At 33.2% G+C, this 27,518-nt stretch overlaps 1 protein-coding gene across 2 annotated transcripts; it reads left to right on the top strand.

The window, feature by feature from the left end:
• Positions 1–309: 309 nt before the first annotated feature.
• On the top strand, positions 310–13,192 carry LOC128155993 (cell adhesion molecule 3-like). Of its 2 annotated transcripts, none has more exons than XM_052817941.1 (9): positions 310–506; positions 4,565–4,981; positions 5,301–5,648; positions 6,118–6,435; positions 9,255–9,293; positions 10,544–10,678; positions 11,011–11,035; positions 11,265–11,334; positions 11,633–13,192. In XM_052817941.1, the coding sequence occupies exons 1-9, from the start codon at positions 449–451 to the stop codon at positions 11,777–11,779; spliced, it is 1,557 nt and encodes a 518-aa protein (XP_052673901.1). In that variant the 5' UTR covers positions 310–448; the 3' UTR covers positions 11,780–13,192. The 2 variants fall into 2 exon arrangements, with proteins under 2 accessions (XP_052673901.1, XP_052673900.1); XM_052817940.1 differs by having other exon boundaries at positions 311–506; positions 9,201–9,293.
• Positions 13,193–27,518: the final 14,326 nt, after the last annotated feature.

Below are 27,518 nucleotides of genomic sequence, written 5' to 3'. Positions count from 1 at the left end.
ACCAAAACCATGCAGAAAACCGTAAGCCCGTAAGTGTAAATTTCACATAGAATCATAAGAATGATAATGTAAAGGACTCGATCAATAGGCCTAGTGGTCAACTAAAGAAAATATCTGACTGTACAATTGGTCGATTTGAGCGCTCTATCCAATCTAATGCTTGACCATTCAATATTTCTTTTGCGACTGTTTTTAAGATAAAAGATCCGCCTATTGTCATTGCAGGTCGATCAATGCTCAGGTAGCTTTGTATCATGGTCACGTGACACACACATTACCTCTAATTATAGATTGTACAGGTAGAATTTTCGGGTCAACTGTCGCAAAGCATGACGGTAATGGGGAAGTGACTCAAAATGGCAGTCATCGTTTGAAAACATTCCGATGTGATACGGACCATTTGGTGAAAAAGACTGAATTAAAAGTGATAATTTCTTCAGAAACTACCATGGATTTATTTCGACGGTTTTCGTGTATTTTATTTTTATCAACATTATATATCCAAGGTAAGTTTTAATCAGAGACGTCCTGCACAATGTTAAGCGTACCTGTTCTTGTTTCAGGTGTTTACCCTAAACTTTAAGTATCGGATTATATGTTGACCCTCTTCTGTTGTGATTGAAGGGTCTTTTACGTACATTTAGTCTATTCCATTGTATTTCAGACATTGAATAATTAATATTTTATCGTAATGAGAGAAAAAGTTAATTTGAAATATTTATCGAGTTTGCGTGTCTCACAAAGCAAAGGAGAAAGGAGTGATTGATGACTAGTTCACTAGGAGTGCCGTGGTTCTAGTCCTGAGCAATTTAGGACTTAGTCAAAATGTCCAATAGTCCAAAATGTCTGACGTTTTCCTGGCATTTTTAACCATTTTGATATTTTACTTGCCAGGATATCAAAATCGTTAAAAAGGCCAGGAAAACGTCAGATATTTCGGACTAAGTGTCCAAGAGTTAATGATGTCACATTGAACAGCTGAAGTCGCTGAACCACTGGAATGTAAAAATACTGAGCTGTGCATTATGAAGACCAAGACATGTTGAGAAACTCCACAGTGTGTCGAGTAACATTAGATTAGTATTACCATGTTGTGCAACAAATTATATATGGCGTTATGGGTCAAATGTTATACACTGGAGTCAAAAAGTTTATCAACTTGATGTATGGTATGTGAAGAACAAGCAAAAATCCTGAAAGCTTTGCTTCACCCATGTTAAGCTCAAGCACTGGTAGAATTTTTGCCTGTTTTTCATTTATTTACAACAAATTGATGAAATTGCAGACTGATCCTGTGGTCCATTTTTGATTTTATAATGTTCATTGTCTCAATATTCCATGAATATCACCCAAATGAATTAAAAATTTTATGTAACACTGCATTTATTGCACCAATGGTTTTCAACACAGCTGTTATAATGACGTTCAGATAATATTTTGCATCGAAAAGCATTTACAAAAAGTGTGGATTTACTCATAAAAATTAAAACGTGACACAATCTCCACCCCAATCCCCATGATTTGTGATAGTATAGGATATTTATAGGCCTACATATTGTGTATATTTGTGTTTTCTACCCCTCCAAAAGGCTCGATCATGATTAGAAAATCCCAACTCTTTAAAAAAAAAAATCATTTTAAGACATGTACCATATGATAAGACATGCCATCACAAACTATTGGAGATAGAGATCAGCATAGTCATACACATATACAGATGTTTGTATATAACCTAGTATATGCACGATTGCTTATTTAATAATTTGTAAAGTATGAATGTTTTTAATACATAATTTTATGTCATTCAAGCTTAATATATAAAATGGTACATTAATGCAATGTAATTGATATAGAGATTTTGGTAGTGTTTGAACATAACCCAGGAAATATGATAATAGTTGCCCACTATATGATATAGTGGGCAACTATTATCATATTTCCTGGGTTTTTACCATTAAGACTGAATATAAAATTCAATAACCGGTATTGTAACATTAGATTTCCTTTTCAGAAGGTCAAAAATTCACAGCCACAGCCCTGTAAAAAAGCATAATTTTATTGAGGAAATAATAAATAGTTGTATGTATGTCCTATAAGATGCAGTGTTTGTGAATACAAACATATTCCACTCCCTTACACAAAAAACCTATAAATTTTCTTTTTTACAACAATTTTTCTATGACTTTATCAGAAAACTGAACTAGGTGAGAATTTATTCCACTGAAATTGGAGTTAGATATTTAAGATAATTTTTATTTTTGTGTCATTTTATATAGCAGTACAATTTGTATTTTATAATTCATATGTAGAGTACATGTGTAAGTCCCACTACAGCACTGATTGATTGATGATTGAATTAATTACCCGCTGTTGGAGTGTTTACATTGCAGTATGAGCCTAAATACATGTGTATGAAATTTAACAATGATTTCTTTTTCAATGCTATGAAATCTAAATGTTATATTCCATAATTCGAGTACAGGTAACATGAAACCAGTTGTTGAAAAGGAGACCTGAGTTAGGTAACTAGGGGTGCCCAGTATAAGGGCTGAATTGAATGCAAGGTCGTTTCATTTTCCTCTATACCACTAATCATGAATATTTTAGCAGGTTTTTTTTTTATACAAACAGTTTTTAAATGAAGTGATAACAGGCGTATTTGGCTATAAAAGTGTTGTGCTCACTGAAAATATTGTTTGTTACAAATTTGAAAATTATAATGAAATTTAGATTTATAGCATCATAAAGTTGAATGTTCAGAATTACTCATGAATACTTTATGTAAAATCTAGTTAATATATGTGTCTGTAAGGTGATAACTAACTAGCAATTGTTTAAGACCATGTCATTTTTACGGTATACTTGGATATCTTAAAACAATAAAAAGGATCCTCTGAACGTATAATTTATTATGGTATTTGTTCAAGAGTAAAGTAATGAGAGTCAAATTGAAATTGTGAGAGAAGTAAGGCCATAAATTGATGTGTAGTGTTGACAAAGACCATGTCAAGTCCTTTGTGTTACACCGGAGACAGGAAGTGGGAACTGTTCACATTTTACCTGGAATTACTCATGCTGTGTAACACTTGCACACCTGTACACACCTTTATTTACTTAGTGTTATTCCTGGACCAACATTAACTTTGGTAGAGAACCAGTCAAACATTTCATTAATTAGCCACACCTTTATTGATTAGGTGTGACAGGGAAATAGCTCAATACCTCCTCAATACATGTACTTAATCTGGTCAGGAATTAATTGATTAATTGGGTCAATAGCAGTGTAACTTATGTGATTTTGATCTACATGCATACATGTATATAATGTGCAAAACATCAGTCAATTAATATATTAACTGTTACATGATTTTTTTTAATGGCTATATTGTTTTTCAAATACACAGATGTGTAATGTTTAAAAAAAAATAGAATTATGTAATGCATTGTAAAATTCTGTATTTCTTTTCATACCTTGAAGCAAACAAAATTCTTACAATGCAGTATGTACATTTTCCATGGCAATGCTTGGTTTATTTATTGAGATTGACTCATTGTGAAATCAATGGATTGATGCTTAATTTTAACAAGGATGAAAGTAAAACTCATCAATGCATAGACATGCCATTAAAACATAAAATGTCTGCCCAGAATCCCCCACCTACCCTTTATAGTCTACAGTATGGTTGGGGCCTGTGCGGCATTAGCTAGATATTGTCCTGACCGTCAATATTTGGAGTCGGTGGGCAGTGTTGTATTGTGGAGTCGACATAGTTTCGCTAATCACTGCATTGTTAGTAGGAGAGGTTTAAACACTCTGGAATGTTAAGTACTGTCAGGATCAATTACAGTCTCCTGATTTTTTGTATATCAAAAATTGTTTTCTTTAAAATAAAAAGAATTTAACTGGTCAGGGATGCAGATTAAATATGTGCACATTCATGTAGATGTATATATATATTACATAGATTACTTATTGTCTTTAAAAAGTCAAACATCAGAATTGAGATAAATTAAAAATGTATTATAAACAATTGAATGTGGTGGTAAGTTTTCTGCAAGTTACACCAATTTAAAACAGTAAAAAATTAAGGGACTACCGCTATTTACAAGTTTTACAGTCCACTACGGAAATTGTGCCATGATGAGGCAGAGTTTGATGAAACATTAAATTTGAATGACATTTTCAATGACAATATATATATCCATCTGGCATTTGTATGAGAACCTTTCAACTAATTTTTGATGGGTTGATTCTTTAGGTCTTGTTAAGTTGATCGAGCTTTGTCCAAGGTCCATCTAAACTTGTATAAATGACTGACTGCAATACACAATTCTCGGGTCTTATTAAGAGAATTACGGTAGTTGATGGCTTTTTCATGAAAATCTGTGCATCTTTGTATCAGATAGTTCAATTTTGGTATTAAGACTAAGTAATCATAATTAATCTAAATAAAAATTAAGTAGATTAAAACTGAGGTGGTTTGTATTATTAGTTAGGGCTTTTCAATATATTATAAATGACATTTATGTATTATTTATTTTCTTTTTATGATTGTTTATTTAGGACGAAATTGTGGAACAGTTCAAACTTTAGCATCGATCAAGGCTACAAATGGATCATCTGTGGATTTAACTTGTGAATATACTTTAGCTCCAGGTGATTCAGTGTACAGTGGGCTTATTGTCTGGCAAGCTAAGACATCAGGGACATCAGATTTTGAGAATATTGCTACATTTTCACCTCCGGGAGCCCCGGGAGGAGGGAACAATTCTTTTACCACCACAAATTCTTCTATGAATCTGAAAGATAGGGCAGAGTTACTGGAAGTAACTTCTGAGGGTCCTGGCACTTATCGTGCTGTGATGAGAGTTCTTGAAGTGCAGTGTTTGGATGAGAAAGAATACCGGTGTTCAGTTACCTTTATCAGTACAAGTACTGGTCCACATACAAGAACTGCAGTAACCTCTCTTACAGTTCAAGGTAAGAATCAACATCATCTACATGTATAAGTTTATTTCAAATTGTTTTTAACACTGTATTTAACAACTAGGTTATGAAATGAAATCAAAGTAATAAAACTGCTTTTTAAAGGGAATTGAGTTTTGTATGGTTATACTGTTTGACCAATTGGAACATTGCTTTTTCAGCATCAGTTAATTATCCAATCAATAACTAATTCCTGGAAAAAGTTATATAGAACTGAAGAATGTGTCGTTTGACCTTAAGTGAAATGAAATATAGAATACAACAACAAGATAAATCCAGTAGTTATAATCAGTATATTTTCTGTAACTTACAGCACCTGCAGAAAGGCCATATGATATCCCTGTTGCTGAACCTAGCAATATTGAGGAAAACATGAAAATCAACCTCTCCTGTACTGCTAATGTTGGTAAACCTCCTGGAAAGATTAAGTGGTGGCGCTACAGAGATCAGGTTAATGCTCCGTTATTGATGGGGGAGTCCTCGGAAATCCCCGCGGTGCAGCCTGGAGTGTGTGTGTACAACGTGACCTTCTCCATACAACCTCTGGTCACCAAGGACGACGACCAGTCCGTGTGGAGATGTTCTGTTGACAATGAACTGTTGACCAGCTCACCTGACCAAGACAAGCCTAACCAAGAAACTGCTAGAATCAATGTCTTCTGTAAGTTGCAAAATTGCAAAAAAAAAAAAAAAAAAAATTGGTGAAAAATAAAATTAATTAAAAAGGTGATTATCTACTTTTAAGTTAGAAATGCCCCAAAAATTACAACTCCACTATAGCCAGGAAAGTGAAGTTTAGTTAAAATCTTATATAAATCTATATGCCTGAATTAAAAAAAAAATCTCTCTAAATCGGCATATCCTAAAGGCTAAAACCTCAACAATAGTCATTAGATGTAATAATACTAGTTACATGTAAGGCAAAAATATGCATTTTGAGCTACAATAGGTAATTAGCATGATGATTTACAATTGAACCATAAGCAGTTTCTTTTAGGAGTTCAGGAATTTCAATTTTTGTAGACCTTAATTTACAATGTATGTTAATTCATAACCAATTAGCTAGCATACCTTATTTTATTACTCAGTATTTCAAGGTTTTTATCAATATATTTATTGAATATTTTCAGATAAAGTTAGGGGTCCAAGAATAGCCAAAATCCCAGACACCCCGAACTCCCAGTATTCTGTTGGCTCTTCTGTAACCTTGACCTGCGAAGCTGAAGGTAACCCAAGTCCTTCCACGAATATTGATAAGAATATCAACAAGTATGTATGGACTTTCAAGGCCAATCCAGGAGACAATGCTACAGAGTTGTCGTCAAACAATGGAATCCTCAGTCTGAACAATCTTCAAGAGACAGACACAGGGACATACACATGTACAGCCTTCAATGGGTTCAATGGAAAAACGTTCAACAGCTCTCAATACCAGGAACTTCAAATAGGTAAATCCATGGTCAAGTTTATTAATTTCAAAGATTATATATGAAAGGCTTAATTTGATTGTGTGTTAAAATGTTGCTCTGAATAATTGAATGTCTTTTTAAACTGCCAAATTTTATGCCCCTGCTGCTTGACTTTTTTTTTGCATGTTTTCTGAATGTTTCTCTGTTGATTTTTGCTTCCTTATGAATTTTCTTTTTCATGCATGATAATAACATTATTTCTGACTCTTATCTATTTGCCCCCTATGAGAACAATGACACTATAGTCATACAGACTATACACATCCTATAAATGCATGATGTGCTTCTCTGTAATTGAATGTACACAGATATGTACCTGGAATAATTGTATACAATATATATAACCATTGTCATTAAGATTTAAAAGAGATTTGAACATGTCCCTGAATGTTCAGTATGTGATAGACTCTAGCTACAAAGAATGAACATTTGGATTGCAGTAGTTTTAATTTCCATTCACACTTTACCAGAACATCCTTTCTTTTTGGAATTTAAAAATCTTGCAAGTCATTGTAGAAAAAATGAAAATGATTTTTTAGAACATTCAAAAGGAATTCATATAAAAGAGATGGCTTTGTAAGCTAAAAACTCTTTGAATGGAATCAATTGATCTGTTCAAAGGGTCTTTGATTCCGTGCTGGGGGAGTTAAATGTGCTGTTATTGGGAGTATGATATTTGTCTTTACGTCACGGCAAACAGGAACACTACTCCAGGCTTATCTTGTCCGGTCCATACGGAGGAGAAATCTAGAGGCCCCTGGCACGTCCACTATCAATGTGGATATTAAACCTCTGGAAAGTTTCACTTTATAAAAGCTCAGGGTGCTATAGTGGACAGAAATCAGAACAAATGTTGGACTGTTTTAAAGTCTCATTTCAATAGGGTAGATTACAGAGTTTGTTATCTTTAAGTGATATAATCTTAGCTTATCATTGTCAGCCTATTGAGAAATCTGGAATGGCCTCAGCTCTGGAGTTTTAAATTGTTGGGTAAAGGAACTGACAGTGAATAATTAGGTCATTTTAATTACCTTTGTGTCACTCTCGGTATGCAGTGAAACTCTTGATAAGACTGGAGTTTTTGACATATCTGTTTTTAGTGTTTACACAAAATAGCAGGTGTTTCTTATTAATAGTTTTGTATAATGTTTACAATCACAGTTAATCCTTTACTATATATTAATGATTTAATGCAAACAATCTTATCTCCGTCCCAGATCTAGTGTGGGTTTTCATTAGTAGGTTTTAAGGGCACTTTTGGGCTGTTTATTGTTTACAAAATCTCTTCTGTCATTTATAAGGTAATAAAATGGGTCAGTTTACAGGTACATTGTACAGGTAGATTCCATGATCTGCTACCTGGTCTCCCAGCTCAGGGTCTTGCTGGGTTTTTGTCTATAATGATAATATTTATCTTCTGCTGTTGTCCTTCAAAACTCCAAGGTGAAAAGTACTTATTGTAATTGCAACCAGCTTTACACCTGAGTTGTACCTGAACTGCTCAGGTGTTTCTTCAGCTTACCTGGCTGTAGGTATGATTGCAATCTGCAGAACAAATCAACATACCTTCCACATGTAGAGCCTGGGGCAACGAAATGTCGAATGTCGTCACAGATAGAAGGAATAATGATCAGTGTACAAATGTTTACCCTATCTTATAAAACATCTTGTAATTCCTAATGTGAAAACACTCCGAGGATAAAACCCATGCTGTACCTGACTAAGTTTTATGACTTGAAATAGAGTTCTTTTATTTGAAATAATATCAAAAAAGCAAATGATAGAGACTTATTCAATTAGCTAAGGAATGCCCTCAGTTATTCGAATGAAAAACCTGATGATCTCTCTCTCTCTCTCTCTCTCTCTCTCTCTCTCTCTCTCTCTCTCTCTCTCTCTCTCTCACATTATAAGCAGCATGCATGCATGGATCTTTTGTCTTTATTCATTTTGTTAAACTGTAGTTTATGTTGTGATATTGGAGGATTGGGAAGCAACCCTTGTCTGAGAAAATGACTTGTTTTGTTTGATACTTCTAGCAGTGCTTTATTTCAAGTGTAACCAGAAGTGCATTCATTTTTAATTAATATATCAATGAATTTAAAAGATATTTGGTTGAAAATTTAGATATTGCTTTCAATTATATTTACATTTAATTCTTCTCTCAAGTATCCAAGATTCTTTTCTGAATAACAATTACCAGAGCTTTTTATTGCCCATATATACCGGTACTTGTACAGACAGGTTGTAGATACTGACAGTGATGTATATCTACCTGTAAAATCAAATACCACTACCTGTATAACTTCATGTCTGTTTTTATAATGTGATATCGGATCAAAAACGGATTTGTACATCTTACCAATGCTAGTGAATTGCAGTATCTCAATATATTACATTACAATATCACAATATTTAATATTCTATATTATCAGGAATGCCAAAATCCCTGAGGCTTATTGGTGAAAATACACTTTAAAATGCATTATAATGTTAAAAACCTGATATGATTTGAGTTTGGGGGGGGGGTATATGAAAATTATTATGATATTTTTTTAGTGCCTCTTGATGGCAGGCTCTGTTTTCATGATTTAAAAAAATGATAAGATTTTGAGTTGATGGGAAGGGTTATGAAAGTCATTTTGATTTTGGAGCCTTTTGATGATAGGCGTTGTTTTGATGATCCAGTAAGCCTCCACTATAATCTGCATGCCAATCAAGACTGTGTATCTTTTCCTTTCTGGCAGTAAAAACAACCACCACTTCTGCTCCCACTACTACACCTTTTGTGTCCACTGCAGGCCCGACCGGAAATCCCGGAACAGAGTCGCGGGAAGAAGGTAACGTATCATTATTTCTGCATGTAGGCCATTGATGCTGGGCTTCTTTTAACATTCAAATAATTCAAGGAAAGGATTATTTGATTGAGGTTGAATGTGAATTTTTTTTTATCAGTATTTTTTTTTCATTTTTTGGTTTAGTTTATACTGGTTAAGGTTGATTCCAATCTAGAAACTTCAGCATATTTTTTTCATTTAATTGGTATGGATGCAGATGAACATTGGTTTGAAGTGTCTAGCTAGGGTTATGATAGTTTCACCATTTTGATACACACAGAAAGACATATCATGGTGTGGTATGTTGCATCATTCATAATCTTTTAGGCAAAGTATCGGGTAAAAGGAATTGCCATGTCTTTGACAAGCAATTTTGAAATAGAGTTCAATGAAGAAAATTGTTAGTCTTTTTCTATCTCTCCATAAAACTACCTAACTTTGATCAAGATTTTGAGGTCCAATAACCCCTGTCATAAATGTTTGGAGTATTAGTCCCAGTATGTCAAGGTGTGTACGGTACAGGTATAACACCTGGCTTTGTGTGGGTGATGACGGGAAGAACTAACATCAGATCATTGCTATCAATGGATGACCAAATTAAGTCATAAACCGGTGTATCTTAGACCACAACACCTTATGCCATCAGTCATGATGTGGTCACATAGGTCTGATTATGATCTACATTTATGTACCTGTGTAATTTACTTACATAGCACACCTTTGATTACAAACCTGAATAACTCAAGGTCAAGATCCCAGGATTGGCACATTTCTTTAAAAAATTTGATGAGTCTTTTCATAAACATGTACATTTCTTTCTAATGATTACCTATTAATTACATTACTATTTTGATATTAATATATAAACATGCATTTATCATGTTTTTTGTTGAAATTTGTATGTTTTATTTATAAATTTGTCCTTCATTTTGAGATGCATCATCCCCAAAAAAGACAATTTTAGGGCATGTAATTTAATTTCTACAAAATTAGAATATGGATTTTTCTAACATTGGCTACATCTACGTGTACCATTAAATTGTTAATTAGGGATAATCAGAGTCTAAATTTCAATGATAAAGATATAATTTCCATAGGAAGTGGTATGAGTGTAAAAGACAGAAACAATGAAATGATATACTGCACAGATTGTTGTTTTAGGAAGGGGGTTAGATATGGGAGAATATTTTGCTGTTCCTGATATTGCCAGTGTTGACTGTATTTGTATGAATGTTTGTTTCCTTGGACTTTAGATACTACAGGCGGGTTATCAGGGGGGGCCATAGCTGGTATTGTGATTGGGGTCATCGTCATCCTGGTCCTCGTGGTGGTAGCCGCGCTCTGCTTAATCTGTAGAAACAGGCAGTCAAAGGGAGACTCCATAGACGGTGGGTAAAAGATACCATGAATCAAATGATGGACGGTTTGGTCCCGTTTAATACATTAATGTTTAAAATAAGTGACAAAACAATTACACATGTATTCTGATATTGTTCACTCATTAAGAATCATTCTTATTCCGCACTTATTAATATGTGTTGTCTTTTCAGTGTTTTGAAAATGTCTATTAATAGATACTACATATACACAGTACAATTATTATGAAATTAATTTGTTATCAACACTTTGGTGAGATCAACAACTTTGGAAAAATAATCCATGAACCATATCTAACATATTTGTATTATGTTTTTTACCATTCTTGTTTTATTTTTTTCAGAACCTCCAGAGAAACCAATAAGAAAGTGAGTAAACTAATTTTACATACAATTATTTGTGAGCAGTGGAATATTACTTTGTTATGTAAAGAGGCTTTGTGTTTATGAAAATGAGAATTTCTTTCAAGAGTTTGACCAGTCTACAAAAAGACTGCATGTATATGCCGGAATCTTTTATGCCCCTCAAGACAGGCATCTTTAATAGTTTGTGCTCCTGACTGTATATCATAATGTAACTGTACTTTATCTGTTGCAGCAACCAAGATCTGAGCTTTGTGAACAGACCAGACATTGTCAATAATGATAAATCCTCACCATTCTATTCTGTAAGTTGGGCTTTTTTTTAAAAATCAAACACCTGCAACAACTATAGATCAAGTGATGCAGAATTTTAATTTTTAATCAGTGTCACTTGATACTGATATACGCCTTTCGTTAATACATGCTGATAAATTTTCCAATAATATGCCAAAAATATCAAACTCAAATGTTCTACAGTAAAATGGAATTTAAGCATTATTTATCCAACAAATTAACAATGTGAATTAAAATCAAACAAGGTAATTCTTGATATATGTGTTTACACTGGGCAGTTTCAACATGTTATATACCTTTTTTTTACAGCAAGAAAAGAAACACAACACAGATCTGCATTACTCTGATTTAACATTTGACGACAAACCCAGAAGTCGGAAACCTATCCAAATTTACGACCTGAATGGGCTCAACAACAGCCCGTACTCATCAGAAGTGATGATGCCCAGTGTGTGAGCGGCTCTCCAGAGCTTCAGGGATCTGGGTGCAAATTCATGATATCTGAGAAATTTTTGATATTTAGTTAGAACATCTCAGTAACTCAAGTAGCAGTACTGGTATATATATTTATGATTGATGTTAAAGATAATCCATGTTTAAATAACACAAGCACAGTCTTCTTGGTGAAATCCACCCTGATATTTAGTGACTTTATTAGTAATCTAACAGTCAAGAACTCCTAGTAGCTAGGTAATTGAAATAAATCCTACCTATGACCAACAGACTCTGATAATCACAACTTCTACATTCCCGTCAATGTTGCGATGTGAAGTTTGTCAGATCCTGTTTTTCGTTATTTTTGTCTGGGTCTGTGACCTTAATGCCAAAGCTTTTTGATGAGATGGACCTGACAAGGTTATTTGACCAAGCGTGAGTGCTATCTTTGTCCTTCTGACTTGTACATGTATGTGTATTGTGTGTATGCATTGATCTATTTTTAGAGACATTGTTCATTGATATTACACTGTGATACAATCACAGCCATCATCTACATGTTGCAATAATTCCTTCACGTGTGTGCTAGATATCTACAAGGGTTTCTTTCCTGTATATATGTGTATAACCGTGAGAAAGGTATTTCTTTACACAAGCTCTAACCTGTACATGCACATATCAAAATCAGCAGAAATTCCATCCGTTTTGACAGTGACATCAATATATAAATCCTCTCACTTTTACATAACATTATTCAAAAGATTTTTGTATATAGTTTTATTATTGACATTAATTATCATGCCTCTTTTCTAAAGATCTGACAAAGATTTTGTATCCTGAACATCCTCCCTGAAGGTCATTGTATAACACATAATATGTGGATGCTACAGTATCTATATAGGTTGTACATAGAATTCTATTTATATTGAGAGAATTAATTTCATATATTAGAATATTCTTGCAAGTTACTGTATGAGGTATGTCTTGTTGTTTGCTGCGTTAGCTCCACACTTTTGTTTCGTTTATTTTCACTCTCCCCTTTGTCTGTCATTGACCACGAAGTGGTGTACTTGTTGTGAAGTGTACCTTAACCACTTACTTCCGTCATTTAAACACATTATTATGTAGCTATTATGCTAGTAAACTCACAACATCCCTCTAACATGATAATCATGTCAACTATGTAAAATCAAACAGGTATTCAAAATCATGTACAAGATTTACATTGAGCAGTTCCTTATTCAATGTTTTTGTAAGGTTGTGAATATGCATTTTAGTATGTTTAAATGTATATATTTTCTTGAATGTATTTTATGCACTATATACTGCAAGAGAATGAGTTCTTATCATTATATGAAAGGAAATCACAATTTATATGAATATATTGTACAGCTTATGTAAGTATTTTCTTCATTAAAATCCGGAAACACCATTTTTCAGTCTTTGGTATTTGTTTCTTGGTGTATAAACTCCCAAAACTAGCTGTTCTTTATCGTTTAAAAATGTCATGTCTGGTTCTAATTAATGAATTGCTCTGGGATTAGGCATGTATTGGAGACTAAATTTGGTGGAAAATATGATAGCGATATTATAATTCAAGACATCTATTTTATATCAAATGATTTAGTCCAGATACGCTATATATTTTTACTGTAAACAAAACAAGTCTATAATGCCACAAAAAACAAAAGCAGATAAATAAAATATAAATTCAAACGTAAACTCGGAATAAAAGTACTACCCAATTTCAAACAAATAGTCCCTGTATATGAGTCATCAAACCTAGCCAAGGACGAAAAGCGCAAAGAAACAATACAGCAAATTTCAAATGTTTTAATAGGATGTGTAATAATCTAAAGATATAAAGCAAATACACATAGCATAAGAAGGTAACGTGAAACCAAAAGCAAGGAGCAACAAGGAAAAAAATGTATTTAACCATCTATTATAAAAACCGAGTATGCCAAATAATATTACTCTAAAGGTAATGCGGAGCAAAGAGAGAGAAAAAACACCCAAGTGTTTACAAGATCAACAATTAACACCATTATATTATATTACCATATATCATATTATATTACCCTTCACAGACAGATAAAGGAACAGATAGAAAAAACAAACCAATACAGCAACCAAACCAAGTCAAACAAATAGACAAAACAACCAAAATTATTGACGGGTGGATATGCGGAACCAGGCAAATTTGTATACAGCAACCCAAAAAAAAAATGAACAGATGTATACAGCAACCAAAACAAGTTCAATAGACACAGCAACCAATACTAATTGACAGGTGGATCCAGCAACCAAACCAAAACTAATTGACAGGTGGATACAGCAAAAACAAATCAACAAATGAATACAGTAACCAAAACTTCTTTTAATTGTGAATTATACACAAATACAGTAAATAAATACAAAAATACTATCAAATATACTCAGTAGTTATAGCATCCCAACAAACCATACGCCAGCAAACACGGCACATGTGACTGAAGTCTGAAAATGGACCCAATTGATATATGCAAGATGGTCTGTAAAACGAGTTATCTTTCTTATAGTGGGTTTCAAACTAATACTTGATAGAAAGAAAGAGTTAAAGGGACGGATAAAAAAATGCATGTAGTAAACACATTAAGAATGTGATATATTGATTAAATATTTAATAAACTTAAAACGGGTCAACATTACAAGATTCAAAAGTGAAGAGAGAAAGGGCGTATTCTGGTTTATTTTGGGAGGCGTAATCTGAACAGTTCGTCAAAGCACAGAGGTTTTGTCTGTAAAAGTCTGTAAAAGTGAGATTCTTAAAAATTTAACCATTAAAATTAGATTTATTAAATCTTGAAGTCTTGAAGTTCGAAACTAGTACAACTTGACACAATAAGTATCATAAGATAAAACATAATTTCTTATATTTAGATACTTATTGTGCCAAGTTGGGACATTTAATCTGGAACATAATCCCAAAAACTGTAGTCTAAGAGCGATCACAAATCATCATTTTTCTGCCAAAAAAATCGACAATGCCAAGCTTACATTTCAAAATGTTTGATAAATTTCTCTATTCTTTATGTACATAATTCCAAAAAAGCAATCGTTTCCTTAAACAACCATATTGCACTTTTTGTGAACATGGCATTGTTAAGTTTTTTCAGAGAAAAGGAAAATATTATTTTGGCTGCAAACGTGATATTTTAGAGCTTAATATTTGGTCTCCGCTGAAGCATAATATAATGACCTATAAATACATATCAAAAATGGCCTGGTCAAGTTTTTAATTTTTTTTATTAAAAAATTGTTAATGAAAATTAAAATCGTTATTCTTATACAATTATATTTTAAATACCTGGATAAAATCTAATGAATATTCAATAGTTACATAAACGCACATGGAGTTTGTTTTAACACAGTATTTTGGGACGTGTGGCAATAGGCAGGCAAGGAATAGGAATAATACCATTGACAAGATGGGCACAGCAACAGAAGCGTCCCATCTTATGCAGAAAAAGGTTCTTATGATGGAAGACACACAAGAATAGTGAGGGCTGTCGGTATGAAGAAGCAGGGAAGCTGGCTCAACCGGGAAGGAGCCGGACAGAAGAAGTCGTCTTGGAATAAATTCTGGGTAACATCGCCCCGGAGGCGACAGTGATTTCAACTGGTCTATTTATAACGTGTTGCCCACACCAATCAATTTGGCAACATGGGACATGAGGGACGACCAAAACCGTAGGTAGACCAGCAAACTTGGAACACATTCTGTCGTAAAGTTCAGTAGCTCTAACAGATGGAGACAGGACAGTGTTTAATCTGTTCTAGCAGACGTGTTTGAAAGAGCAAGGAAGAGACGCCAGAAGATCAAAGGAGGCTTGAATATGTCAGCTTTATAAGGGCTGGTGAGCAGAATCGTGTTTGGGGAGGGGAAAGAGGAAGATGTTTGGTACATCCAGCGACTGGCAGATGCTAGCAGATGACGTAAGCAGTCTCCACAGCTCCCAATCAGAGACTTGATATCGTTATTTGGTCTCCTTCATACCGGCTAGTTATTCAGCTTGAACCCACAGTGCCATGAGAGGACAGTATTAAAGAAGCCCATGAGCGGAAGATAAAACCAAAATGTCGAGGGGGGGGGGGGGGGGTTCTGGAGAGTATGATGTCTCCCACGTAAGGGTTAGAATGTTAGTTAGGGTTTTCTACGGGATATAGGAGTCGAGCGATAGCGAGAGGAAAACCCTAACTAACATTCTAACGCACTTAGAGGTCAAGCTTTACTCGAGACAAAAACGATAAATCAGACTTAATCAGTACTGATGTCATTTTTTCAGCATCTTTGAATTATGCAGAATTGCAGCTTTGATGTCATTCTATTCAGAATGTCTGAACAAGACAACAGTATTTCTTCAGATCTGATAGGTCTTGCAAATTTTTCCCTTCTTGATGAAGATTTTGATCTTGATTTTATACCAACTCAGAAGTTGTTTTTTTTTTTCAAAGAAAAAAAGAACGGTATGGTGCTCCAGTATCTGGAGAAGATTTACACAAAAAGTTTGTGGAATCTGTGCCAAAGAAAACCAGAGAAAATAACAAATGGGCAGTAAAGTTGTGGAAAGATTGGTCCATGCACCGGAACACAATCCCGGACACATATGCGTCTTTCTTTCCAGTGCCAGTAGAAATTTCGATGGCAAGTATTGAAAACTTGCAGTTCTGGATGCCAAGATTCATCAATGAAATTAGAAGAAAAGATGGGACAGACAATTCACCAAACACTTTGACAAACATTGCCGCCGGAATACAACGTTATTTGAGAGAGAAATGTAATAGGCCTGCTATAAACTTCTTAAAAAAGATGATCCAACATTTGATTTGTTCAGAAAAAGCTTGGACTCTAGAATGAAAGAACTGACTAACATGGGAATTGGTACCAAAATTAACCGTGCAGATCCTGTCCTTATTCAAGAAATCAGAAGTTTTGAAAATGAATACTGCTCAGGGACTTTCCAATTGTGTATTTTTTATACAACTGCAAACTGTTTGCATTTAGAGCGAAGGACGAACACAGGAACCTGGATTCATCTCAATTTTCAATTAATCATGATCACAAGACCGGATTGTCATTCTTGGAATTCCACGATAGATCCTGCAAAAATGTTCAAGGAGGCCTTAAGCACAAAAAAGTTGAAACCAAAAATATCAAACACTATGAACAGCAAGATAACAAGCACTGTGTTGTCAAAATCTACGAAAAATATTTGAGTTTAATTCCAAATGCAGGCCCTATCTACAGACGACCTATGGAAGGAAATGTTCCAAAATTTAGTTCTCAAGTGATAGGGGAAAAGAAACTGGGCATGATGATGAAAAAGCTGTTTCTTGATGCTGGGATCGACACCACGGGAAGGAAAATAACCAACCACTCTGGAAAGGTAGGATGTTGTACATCATTATTTAATTCAGGATTTGATGACCAAACAGTGAGATCAAGAAGTGGCCAACGGAGTTCTGCAGTAGAACTGTATAAACGTCCATTGAAAGAGCTGGAAATGAAAGTTTCAAATGCACTGAATGCGCCAATGATGAAAGAAAACATTGATAAAGAAAACATTAATGTGGAAGACAAGTGTGTTCAAAGTGAAGACGAAAAAGAAAAACCAAAGGACCCCAAATTTTATGACCAGAGCAAAGTGCTCACTTTGATCGTAACAAATGAAATTGAAACACTAGTTTTGGAGAAAAATGGGAAAAGGATTAAATTATCACTTTAAAAATTTACTTTCTGTAAACTGCATTTTAGTTTAGTATTCTAGATAAATTATATGCTTTTTTAGTATGATTCATTGTTATGATTTTTTTCTGTTGAATTATCTTCATTACAGGCACCTAATTATTGACTCCAAATTCTATAGAAGTGCTGCCCCACCAAACAGCAATTCTAAATAGGTCATTATTTCTATGGAATTTGGAGTCAATGAATTCAGGGCTGTGATTGGTCAAGAAGTAAAGCTTGTCCTCTAATGGAAGTTGGATGCCGTGGACTTGTGAGGCAATCTATGTGGATTGTGGAGGGCATTGCGGATTATCGGGGTAACTGGCACTGAGAGAGGCAACTCGTGTGTATTGAGATCGTTACTAATAAATGGGTATCTCATAAGTGAAGGTTAAATAACCCCATCTTTAAAAAAAATGTTGTTATTCATTTCAAGAGTGTTATACTAGTGTTCCGTTCATCAAAGAATTATGCTTGTGTAGTTTAGTCGAAACATGCATAGCGGTTTTACAGGAGAAGTCGGAAATGTGAAAATTTTACACTTGGGTATTAGACAGACACGTAGAGACAGACATATGCAAAGACGAACACAGCATAAAATGTTATCCCTTAAGTTTGCTTAAATTATTTATAATGTGAACCTCAATTTTTTTGTTTTTATAAGTACTAGTAGTTTTTGAAGATATGAAATTTCCAAACATGTTTGAATAGATATTTTAAATATGTCATGCATTTATTCACAGCATTTATAACTCTAGCTTAAGTGCCTCACTTGCAAAACCAAAAAATACAATGTTGGTGTAGCATTCCACATTAATGGTAAAATGTTTGTACAGACAATTAAATAGTTGGCCTCTGCCCGAGTGGGAAGTCACTTCATAAAACATTACACCATCCTACACGATATCACAGTTTATTTTAAGCTCTCCGTCACAAATGAGTTGATTTTTTGTGTGTGTCTTCTGTTACTTTTTCTGTTTCTTGTTATTGCATGGGAGATATAATGATAGATAAGGTCTGGGGGAAAGTCGGGTTCGATGTTGGGAATGGAAACAACCCAAACCGCGATCTGGATGATGTATGCCGCGTTGATTGGGGCATTGCGTGACTAGGGGACGTTTCCAATGAGATTTCTTGATTAACCAAACCAATTGTAAACTGTTGATACGTTATAATTCATCATTAACTCCTCAAACACTGGCACATCGATACGAAAAAGCCATATTACGGATTAACAAAAATAACAAATGTATCATGCCAACGCTATTGTTCATCATTGTCAGCTGAAAACTAATTTTTCTTCGCTGGAAATGTTTGAAATTAAGATTGTTTTTTTTTCTTATTTTTAGTATATGTTTTGAGAAACCCGAAACATTATAATGGTTTTGTTTTTGCAATTGACATTTCTTTCTTCTGGTGATTCTTACTTTTAATTGTTTTATTTTGCAGCGTTTGTGTCTTTTTAATTTATGTTTTGTTTTTTAGGGGGTGTTTATTTCATACTCTTTTAGCAACCTACCGGTTCATTTTCCATTAATTCGGAAGAAGCAACTTATTACAAAAGTTTAATGTCAACATGTTGTGAATTAATACAAGAAAAATGTGAATATAATCATGTTTACGCAAGCATTAACAAAATCAATTTAACAAAGTGCGACATCTTTAAAAAATACAATACTTCCGTGTCTTTTGAAATTGAGATTTATACAAGACATTTTACATGAGCGATGTTTATTAATTAAAACATTTAATTTGGAGTTTTTAAAATGTTTATTTCTTTTCCTTTACTTTCTATTTTGCATTATATTCTTTTTGGTATTATGTTCGATCCCATAAATAACAAATGAAAAAACATTGATAAACCAGTCACTTGCGATATCCTTTTATTATTTTCAGTAGGCTGTTAGGTTAACAAATTACCCATCAGGCCTTCTAAATAATGGAGATAATTTTTCTTGCCATAAACTGCAATTGAGTACAGGCAGGGGAAACCCCAATTTTTTAGTTGTCAAATTTTGATTCATTAAAATATTTTACAAAAACTTTCAAGAGAACTTTTCTTTTTCAGGATATTTAGATAGTATAACGATGGTAACGGTCATTTAGCCCTTTAAATAGATTTGTTACATGATAATTGCTTACATTTTTTGCTTTCGTAACATTGCATCGGCTCAGGTGGTAATTCCACTTCCGGGGTACCTTACAGTGGTAAAAGTACAGGAATAGTAATCCTTAAGTCGTATAACTTCAACAGCAAAGGCTGCCTTGCATCATCTTACTAAAATATCAATTGCTCAATAAATACAAAGTTATGCAGAAAGATACATAGGCTTCAGTAATTCAAGAAAAAGCCTGCAAGCGAGAGTTCGTCTGATATTTGACAAGGTTGCAGTTTTGTGGTAGTAAAAATTGGAGCAGGGTTGCATTGAAGGTTTGCTAGATATTCAGATCAAGAAAATGATTCATCGTCGTTTAAATTTTAAAAGTTTTATCCTACTGCCTGCTGATATAGCATGGCCCAAATAGTGCGTATACCTATTCGCTGTGCCTTAAAGTTACATATTTTTTCCTATAGTGGTACATGTATATTAGGATAAATTCTTTGTAAATAGTTTTTACAACTGTCGTTTATTAATTTAATTAATCAAGGACTCATTAACGATTAGAAATTGTTAATTAGTAAGACACAACCTTCCAGAAACCTTGAAATCCTACCTTAGTGATATTACACTTCCTTTGTGCATACTTCACTATAATTACATTATTAATATCACCATTGCATCCCATGTATTGTTATTAAAAGTTCATTTACTGTAATTATACTTTTTATATCCAAGGGCTCACCTTGTATTCAAAAAAGAGTTCTACCTTTCTCGTTATGTTTAAAGCTACGTTGCATTAAAGATATAAGGTTCAACTTGTTATATGATAGAGCTTCTGAATCACATCATACATACACTGTACCTGTAGAAAACATTCAAACCGCGGAAACGTATCTATAATGTGTTTTCACAGAAAATGTCAAACAATATTCTTCTTTTAATTCTTGTTATGTCAGTATGCTTTGTGCTTGGTGTCTGTATGTCTTATGAATGATGAAATTGCTTGTTCGAAAATTTAAAGATTTTTAAATTTATGTATATAGAGGATAGATTTAAATATCATTAATAACAGTGCCATGTTTCATGTGACATCTGCTGTCACTAGTCATTAGTTACATGTACGTGTATGTATATGGTATGTCGTGTACTTATAACATGCAATTAATATTCACAACAGAATGGACAAACTGATGGATTATGGATGGTTTGGGTTATGGCAAACACACACACAGTCTCGTTAATTGGTAATGAATCATACAATGGGTTCCTGCATGTGTATAATGAACCATCGACCAAAGTTCCTCTGCACACTCTCTTCTTTTACATGGCACTGAACTTGTTTGTATAAATTTTCTTTAGTAGTAATCAAATTATGTAAATTATTTATAGATCATAACATTTTTTGCAAAAGTCACGAAGATGAAACTGGTGTGTTCAAATATTTGTATAACATGTTGCGTTGTTTGTTCAATTTTATACATTGATCAATTAACTTTATTTTCCAAAACAACAGGATGTTCTTAATTTACGAAAGAGTTTGGATACAGAACATAAGAAATAATATGTATACTGGTTTATTTTTATATCGTATTATACTTAAGTATAAGAATCGTTGTACATTTATTCAAGCACAGTTACAATGTATAATATCAAAAGTTCCTTTAGTGCATATGCTGATTTGGGCAATGGCGTCAGAGAATTTTATGCATCTTAAACATAAAGGAAATAGCCCACCATTTCAGTCCATTGCATACACTTTCTGCACGGAACTTAAGTATTTCAATAAAATGTCTGCCTTCACCGAATTCCAAAATCTGGATCAGCATATTGAATTCTGATCAAGATTTTGCTAGCGAAACAAATTTGAAGAGTAAAATTGTTGGGAGTTTGAAGCGTCTTATATTTTACAGGAACACAATGATTTACAATATAGAAAACGGGATCGATGTTGTGTGGGATATTAATACATTTTTTTAACAAGTAAAGAAAGTCTTCTAAGAGCAGATTTAAAAATAACGAAAATGTTTTCTTCTTCTAGAATTTCAAATTGGTTACTAGTACTCAGACCTGTACGTGTTTTAGTTTTTTGTTTTGTTTTTTTACATTTTACCCTATTACCCGAAATATTTTTGTTGCTTTTTAAAAAAAATATTATTTCCAGTTTTAAATACAGGTATGATATTAAGAAGGCTGGACTGTCGTGGTCATTTTTGGACTGAATCGATCTCCTTTGGAAGAAGATCTCTATATAAAGCTGTAAGAAAAATGCTCAAATTAAAAAGCTACAATGAGATTTTTCTTTACTAAATAATAATTTATACGTAGGTAACTAAATCATATCTGATCGGTAATTTGTGGACCACCCAGCCTATTTCATTTCCATTTCGCCTTAGTAAGCTCTGATTGAATTAAGGCAAGATGGGAAATTGTATAAACATCAACTTAAGTCTAATATTGTATATTAATTAAGCATTTCAGGTATTATCATCAATTCTAAATTGTTTGCTCTTCATAAAGTATGAGGAAATTATGTGAAAATTCTGTGGAGATAACGCTGATATAAAGGTGTATAAAATATTCATGAATCACATGCACCTGACGTTGTAAATTTTTTCATAATAAAAATAAATACCCTATCCCTAATAATACACCCCTGTGTATTATAAGGTATAGGGTATTTATCTTTAATATGACAAAAATGTAACGTCATGTGCCTGTGTCATGAATTAATTCAAGTTTATATGTGAACCTTATTTTTATATCAGCGAACAATTTTTAATTAAAATTTCTGTAAAATTTAAATTGAAAGTAATCTTTCATTATCTAAATTTTCATTTTACAATGACTACAGACTAACTTTTACTTTATATATAAAAAATATAATTCTTCATAATTTTAAGATAATTTAAAGATACATATAATTTCTCGAGTTGTGCTTTATGTCATGTTGTAAATTTTGAATTTACCGGGTGGCAGTAAATACAAAATTTACAACATGACAACTAAATTTTGAATTTACCGGGTGGCAGTAAATACAAAATTTACAACATGACAACTAAATTTTGAATTTACCGGGTGGCAGTAAATACAAAATTTACAACATGGCACTTATACCATCACCATACGGCCATTTAGAAGTTTGAGTTCTATTCGCTTTTAACTATTCACTATTCGAATAGTATTCTGTGGTCTATTCACTATTCAAATTACTGCTAATAATGCAAATAAACGTAAAATTAAAATCCACATTAACTTCCTTTTTTATTTGAAACAAACAGTGATATATTAATAGTGAAAAACGAATAGAACTCCAACTTCTGAATGCCAACCATTCGAAATATAAAGCACTACAGAATATAATAATGAAGTTTAGTAGAGTAAAGAGAATATTGTAGTTTTTACAAATGAAGTTTTTTGAGGTGATTTGAAGTCAAAATAGGAGAATATGAAGAATAAAATATTAAAGTAAGCCCAGTCAGTGGAATTCAGCGATCCAGTTGAAAGAGAAAGTTTATAATAAAAAAGAAAGCAATGATTGTCAGGATTAATAACAATAATTGTCGGTTTTATGAGGCTAATAACATGTCATCAATACAGTTATTCTGGGTGTGCGCTTTATGTGGTCATCATTCCCCGCAGAGAAAAACAAAATAGCAAAGAAATGAAAACCTAAACGGAATCTAATTTTACGTCCCCAAAAAACGGTAATTAGGCAGGTCACTCGGATCAATGGTTTATCAGAGAAAAAATGAAAGCTAACAAACCACATCACATAATATCGATGTAATCAGTTTGTAAACCATCTCTCTTCATCGGGAGAGAATGATATGTCATCGTAAAGTCTCGGCATCAGCTGGCAATTCAAGACAAGCATGTAAAACTAATGTTGTAGGAAAATTAGTTTTTAAGCGAGTCTTTCAGTTGATGTTGGCTAATTCCGGCTCCAGTACATTACTGTTTCGTCTTTGATGAGGCTGTCTTCTCGTATTTGTAAATTTTACTCCGAAAGAAAACGGACTGAGATTTTATTTGCCATAACAGATATGATTTCCAAGCTAACCAGTTCACCGATTCTTAGACATGATTTGATAACTCTCTCTCTCTCTCTCTCTCTCTCTCTCTCTCTCTCTCTCTCTCTCTCCTTGGCTTGTAATTCTAAATATCATATTCTTCTCAAAGCAAATTGATCTAGAAAGATTTCATTAGACATGTTTAAAGTTAAGTTGAAAATCAACATAACTTCAAAATACGTCATCTTTGTATAAAATCAATGTTTAAAAAAATAGTTTTGCTTTTCCTTTCATTTATTCGCCTCCTTAGACGTATCATTTTTCCATTAAAGTTTGTTAAGTATCTTAATAAGACCCATATCTTTGTGTTGGCGAATTGTGTTATTGTAGTGACACATAAATTACGGGAATTAACTGTTTGCTTGATTCACTTCTTACGCACATAGCTGCATTATAATCAATGTATTCCGTTGGGCGTGAGAAACGACAGATTCCATGGGTACCTTCCCCGTTGAATTAGCAATGTTTCTATCTGTTTTGAACATAATTTATTGAATAAATCAAAAAGTTCTTGCACCTTACAATAGTTTAAAGTTGACTAATGAATCATTTTATGATAGTATTCTATCCACGAAATTAGGGCTTTGCAAACCTGATAATTTTTAGCAAAGAGTAAATATTGGTCCCCACGAATTTAAATTGATCAGTAGCGCTTGATATTTTTACCGTTACATCTATGTCTTTACATGTTTGTAGGTATGAAGACTTTTGTGTTCGATGAAAGCCTCTACAAAATATGAATAGATAAGCACTATTTTCTTTGTGTTTTTAAACTTCTTACTAATAACCTGTACTTGGTAAATAGTTTTTGATGTACGGAAATAATAGCTAGTATCCAATTAAAATATATTGATATGTTTACAGTTTATTCAAAACTTTTACAGAAATTGATTTTTTTTTCATTTTAAAACGCAAAAAATGAATACTAATATACAATTAAATGGATTTTTTAAATTACAATTTTATGTAAGATGTGTTGACAAGATATTTTCATCGACTAGAGAATTCGTTTCATCTATAGTCTGTCTCGGAGAAAAAAAATGTTTGTAGGCATACACTTAAAGCTTTTATGCTTATTAAATTGAATGCTATCAGCTTTAATGCTAAAAAGTAGCTTTTTGATATTGTTTTGCCCATACATCTGCAAAAAATCTTATATAATTAATAAGCGGCTCTTTAGAAGCATTTGAACAAATGCTTGGACTTTGGGTAGTTAAGTTAAACGGCAATGTGACGTAGGCCTGTCTATTTCATTGCAGGCCACACAGCAATGATGGCTCTTTGAAATCAAGAATTTGTCTGGCTTTTGAGCGAAAACTACGCAATCGGTGTATATTTCGCTTGAAATCAGCGTCATTTTAACTTGTTTTGACGCAAGAAATAGATCGTTACATCCTCCTAAAAGTCCAAGGTCTTGTTAAACAAACTGGTTCTAAAAAACCCCCTCTTACATCGTAGACGGCGCTCATTTAGTTAAAAAAATGACTCTTACATGTGATATATCCAATAAATGAAAACAAAAGTTATAACTGTTTTATTCTTTTAAAATAATAAGCTAAAAATTAAGTTAGGTTCTGTGTAAAAAGATTTAATCTATATATTCACTTAATAGAACACTGTCTTTTTTTAATGTAAAATGAATAAATAAATAATTTCTTACTCCTGATATGGTTAGTTTGTACAAACACACGTCTGCTAACTTACAGTTCTAATTCAAATACTTACCGAGTAAATATTTATGATTTTTTTATTTTTCTTCTTCGTAGTGCTCGCCATGTTGACAAGTTTATTGTTCTGTCTGTTAGAGGATATTTGTTTTTGGTTTTTGTTTGTTTGTTTGTTTTTTTATTGGGGGGGGGGGGGGTTCAAGATTATTTTATAATATCAGGGGTTGCAAATATCAGAGCTTTAACAGTTACAAAATAGTTTAATTTTAATAATAAACATATCTTTGAAAAGGCCATCACCAGGGTAATACGCAAATGGTGGAAAAGGGATGTTTTTGTACTTTTCGTCATTCAGTGCCACAAACACGAACTTTATAATCCAAGGTGGAATGATTGTTACCAGACTGACCATTGTCTTTAGAAAGTGAGAAATAAGCTTACTAATCACTAGCATAAGGGCCCTTTTGTTTCTCAGTGAAGAATTGGGTTAAAAGTGGGCAGCTCTGTGTCAGACCCACAGCACGGACAAACAACTTTTGATATAATAAACACAAACTTTATCGACAAATAAACAAGGAGGTAAGGGAGAGAAGCCTGTAAACCAGCGGGGAGGAGGTGAGCGTGTTTACTGCCTGACATGAACCAGGGGTACTCTCTGAGGTTTAGAGATACAGGAATACTTCATACTGCAGAGAAGAAACGCATTGTAAGAGATAGTGTCCAGGGTAATCAGTAAAAGAAAACTCCATACGTATAATCCTTTGAATGGTAACTGATTAATTTGACATAAATTTTTGAAGAAAACGGCATACTACGGAAAGGCAGCTTATATCCCATGTCTGATGAATTGTTATTGTTTTATGTGGTTTTACTTTGATATGTCTAGTTCCTGCTTAAAGAAGATTATTCATTCACTCATACCCTCGAGCGAAGAAAAAGACTGGAAAATGTTCCGCAATGAATAACGATCCGTGATAAATGATTTCTTTATATAGTCAGAGCACAACAAAATTACATATTCAAGTATAATTTTCATTTATATCACTGTAGTGGTACAGTAAACTCAGCCTCTACATCAGTTTAACCATATAATATTTGTGGTTCCTCACGACAAATTATACCCTGGGAAATATATTGTCCTCTACCAAATTCAGGAAATAGTCCGGTTCGCATTCTGGAAACAGGGATTTCTTTAATGTGTAACATTTTTTTGTTCACTTTGATGATACCATTTTTAATTGAACAGATATAATACAAATAGCTAGCTAGTTTTCAATAGAAAAATATTGTTGCATGTTTAAAAATTATAGATGTAATTAGTTTCTAAATACTAAGATTGACATTTAGTTCAGTTTCTCTCTTTATTTGTGTTTATTGGCGGTTAATATAAAGACACTGTTCAAAAATAAATTTCTTGAATTAATTAATTGTAACTTCATTTTCTGTTAATTCTGCTTTGGGAATATTAAACTCCATTGCTCGTCACATTTTAGCTGAGAATTCTTTGAGTATATGTATAGTGTATGAAATAAGGTATAGGATTTTAAAACAGAGAAGGTCCATGCCCAGTTGGTAAAATGTCAACTTCTTTTTCCTTGATCAACCTTTGGACATTATTTTGATCCACTGAAATGAACCATTCGCTGTACAACTTAAGTGACTGCCATTGCTTAATATAAGAACTAGCACAGATAGGAAAAGGAAAGGAAATAAAAAAAAAAATAAGGAGAGAGGTGTCAATTGTGTACTCTCGTATCACCTAATTTTGTATATATTTCTAAGATATATAGGAAAAACTAGAAGGTACAATTATTTTTTTTTAAAGTGTACTTTGTAGTGCTACAATTAAAGATTAGTTATACAAACATAAGTCATATATATTCATATTGTACGGGAGAAACGGAAAACTTGTCCAACATTAGAATTAGTTGGGGATAGGAGTTAACTTTTCCGAAAACCCCTTTTCATTTATATTACCAGCAAATAAACTTACGTGGAATGCTAGATCTCAAGGGTCATCACAATTGCTCATACCAACCGAGTCGTCTTTTTAACTAATTTAGAAATAAGAAAATGTAAAACTAATTAGACAAATAATAATTTAACAGCTATATTTCGCTACCACTACCACAAAAAACAAGGTAATATTAG

The sequence above is a fragment of the Crassostrea angulata genome, chromosome 7, assembly GCF_025612915.1.
Source record: "Crassostrea angulata isolate pt1a10 chromosome 7, ASM2561291v2, whole genome shotgun sequence".
Lineage (NCBI taxonomy): Eukaryota > Metazoa > Mollusca > Bivalvia > Ostreida > Ostreidae > Magallana > Magallana angulata.
The sequence above is the reverse complement of the archived record's forward strand: the minus strand, read 5'-3'. Positions and strand labels throughout refer to the sequence as shown.

Coding starts and splice junctions, on each gene's coding strand:
- LOC128155993 (XM_052817940.1), top strand. CDS start 449: ATGGATTTATTTCGACGGTTTTCGTGTATTTTATTTTTATCAACATTA. Junction 4,982..5,300: donor AACCTCTCTTACAGTTCAAG/GTAAGAATCAAC, acceptor TGTAACTTACAG/CACCTGCAGAAAGGCCATAT. Junction 5,649..6,117: donor TGCTAGAATCAATGTCTTCT/GTAAGTTGCAAA, acceptor GAATATTTTCAG/ATAAAGTTAGGGGTCCAAGA.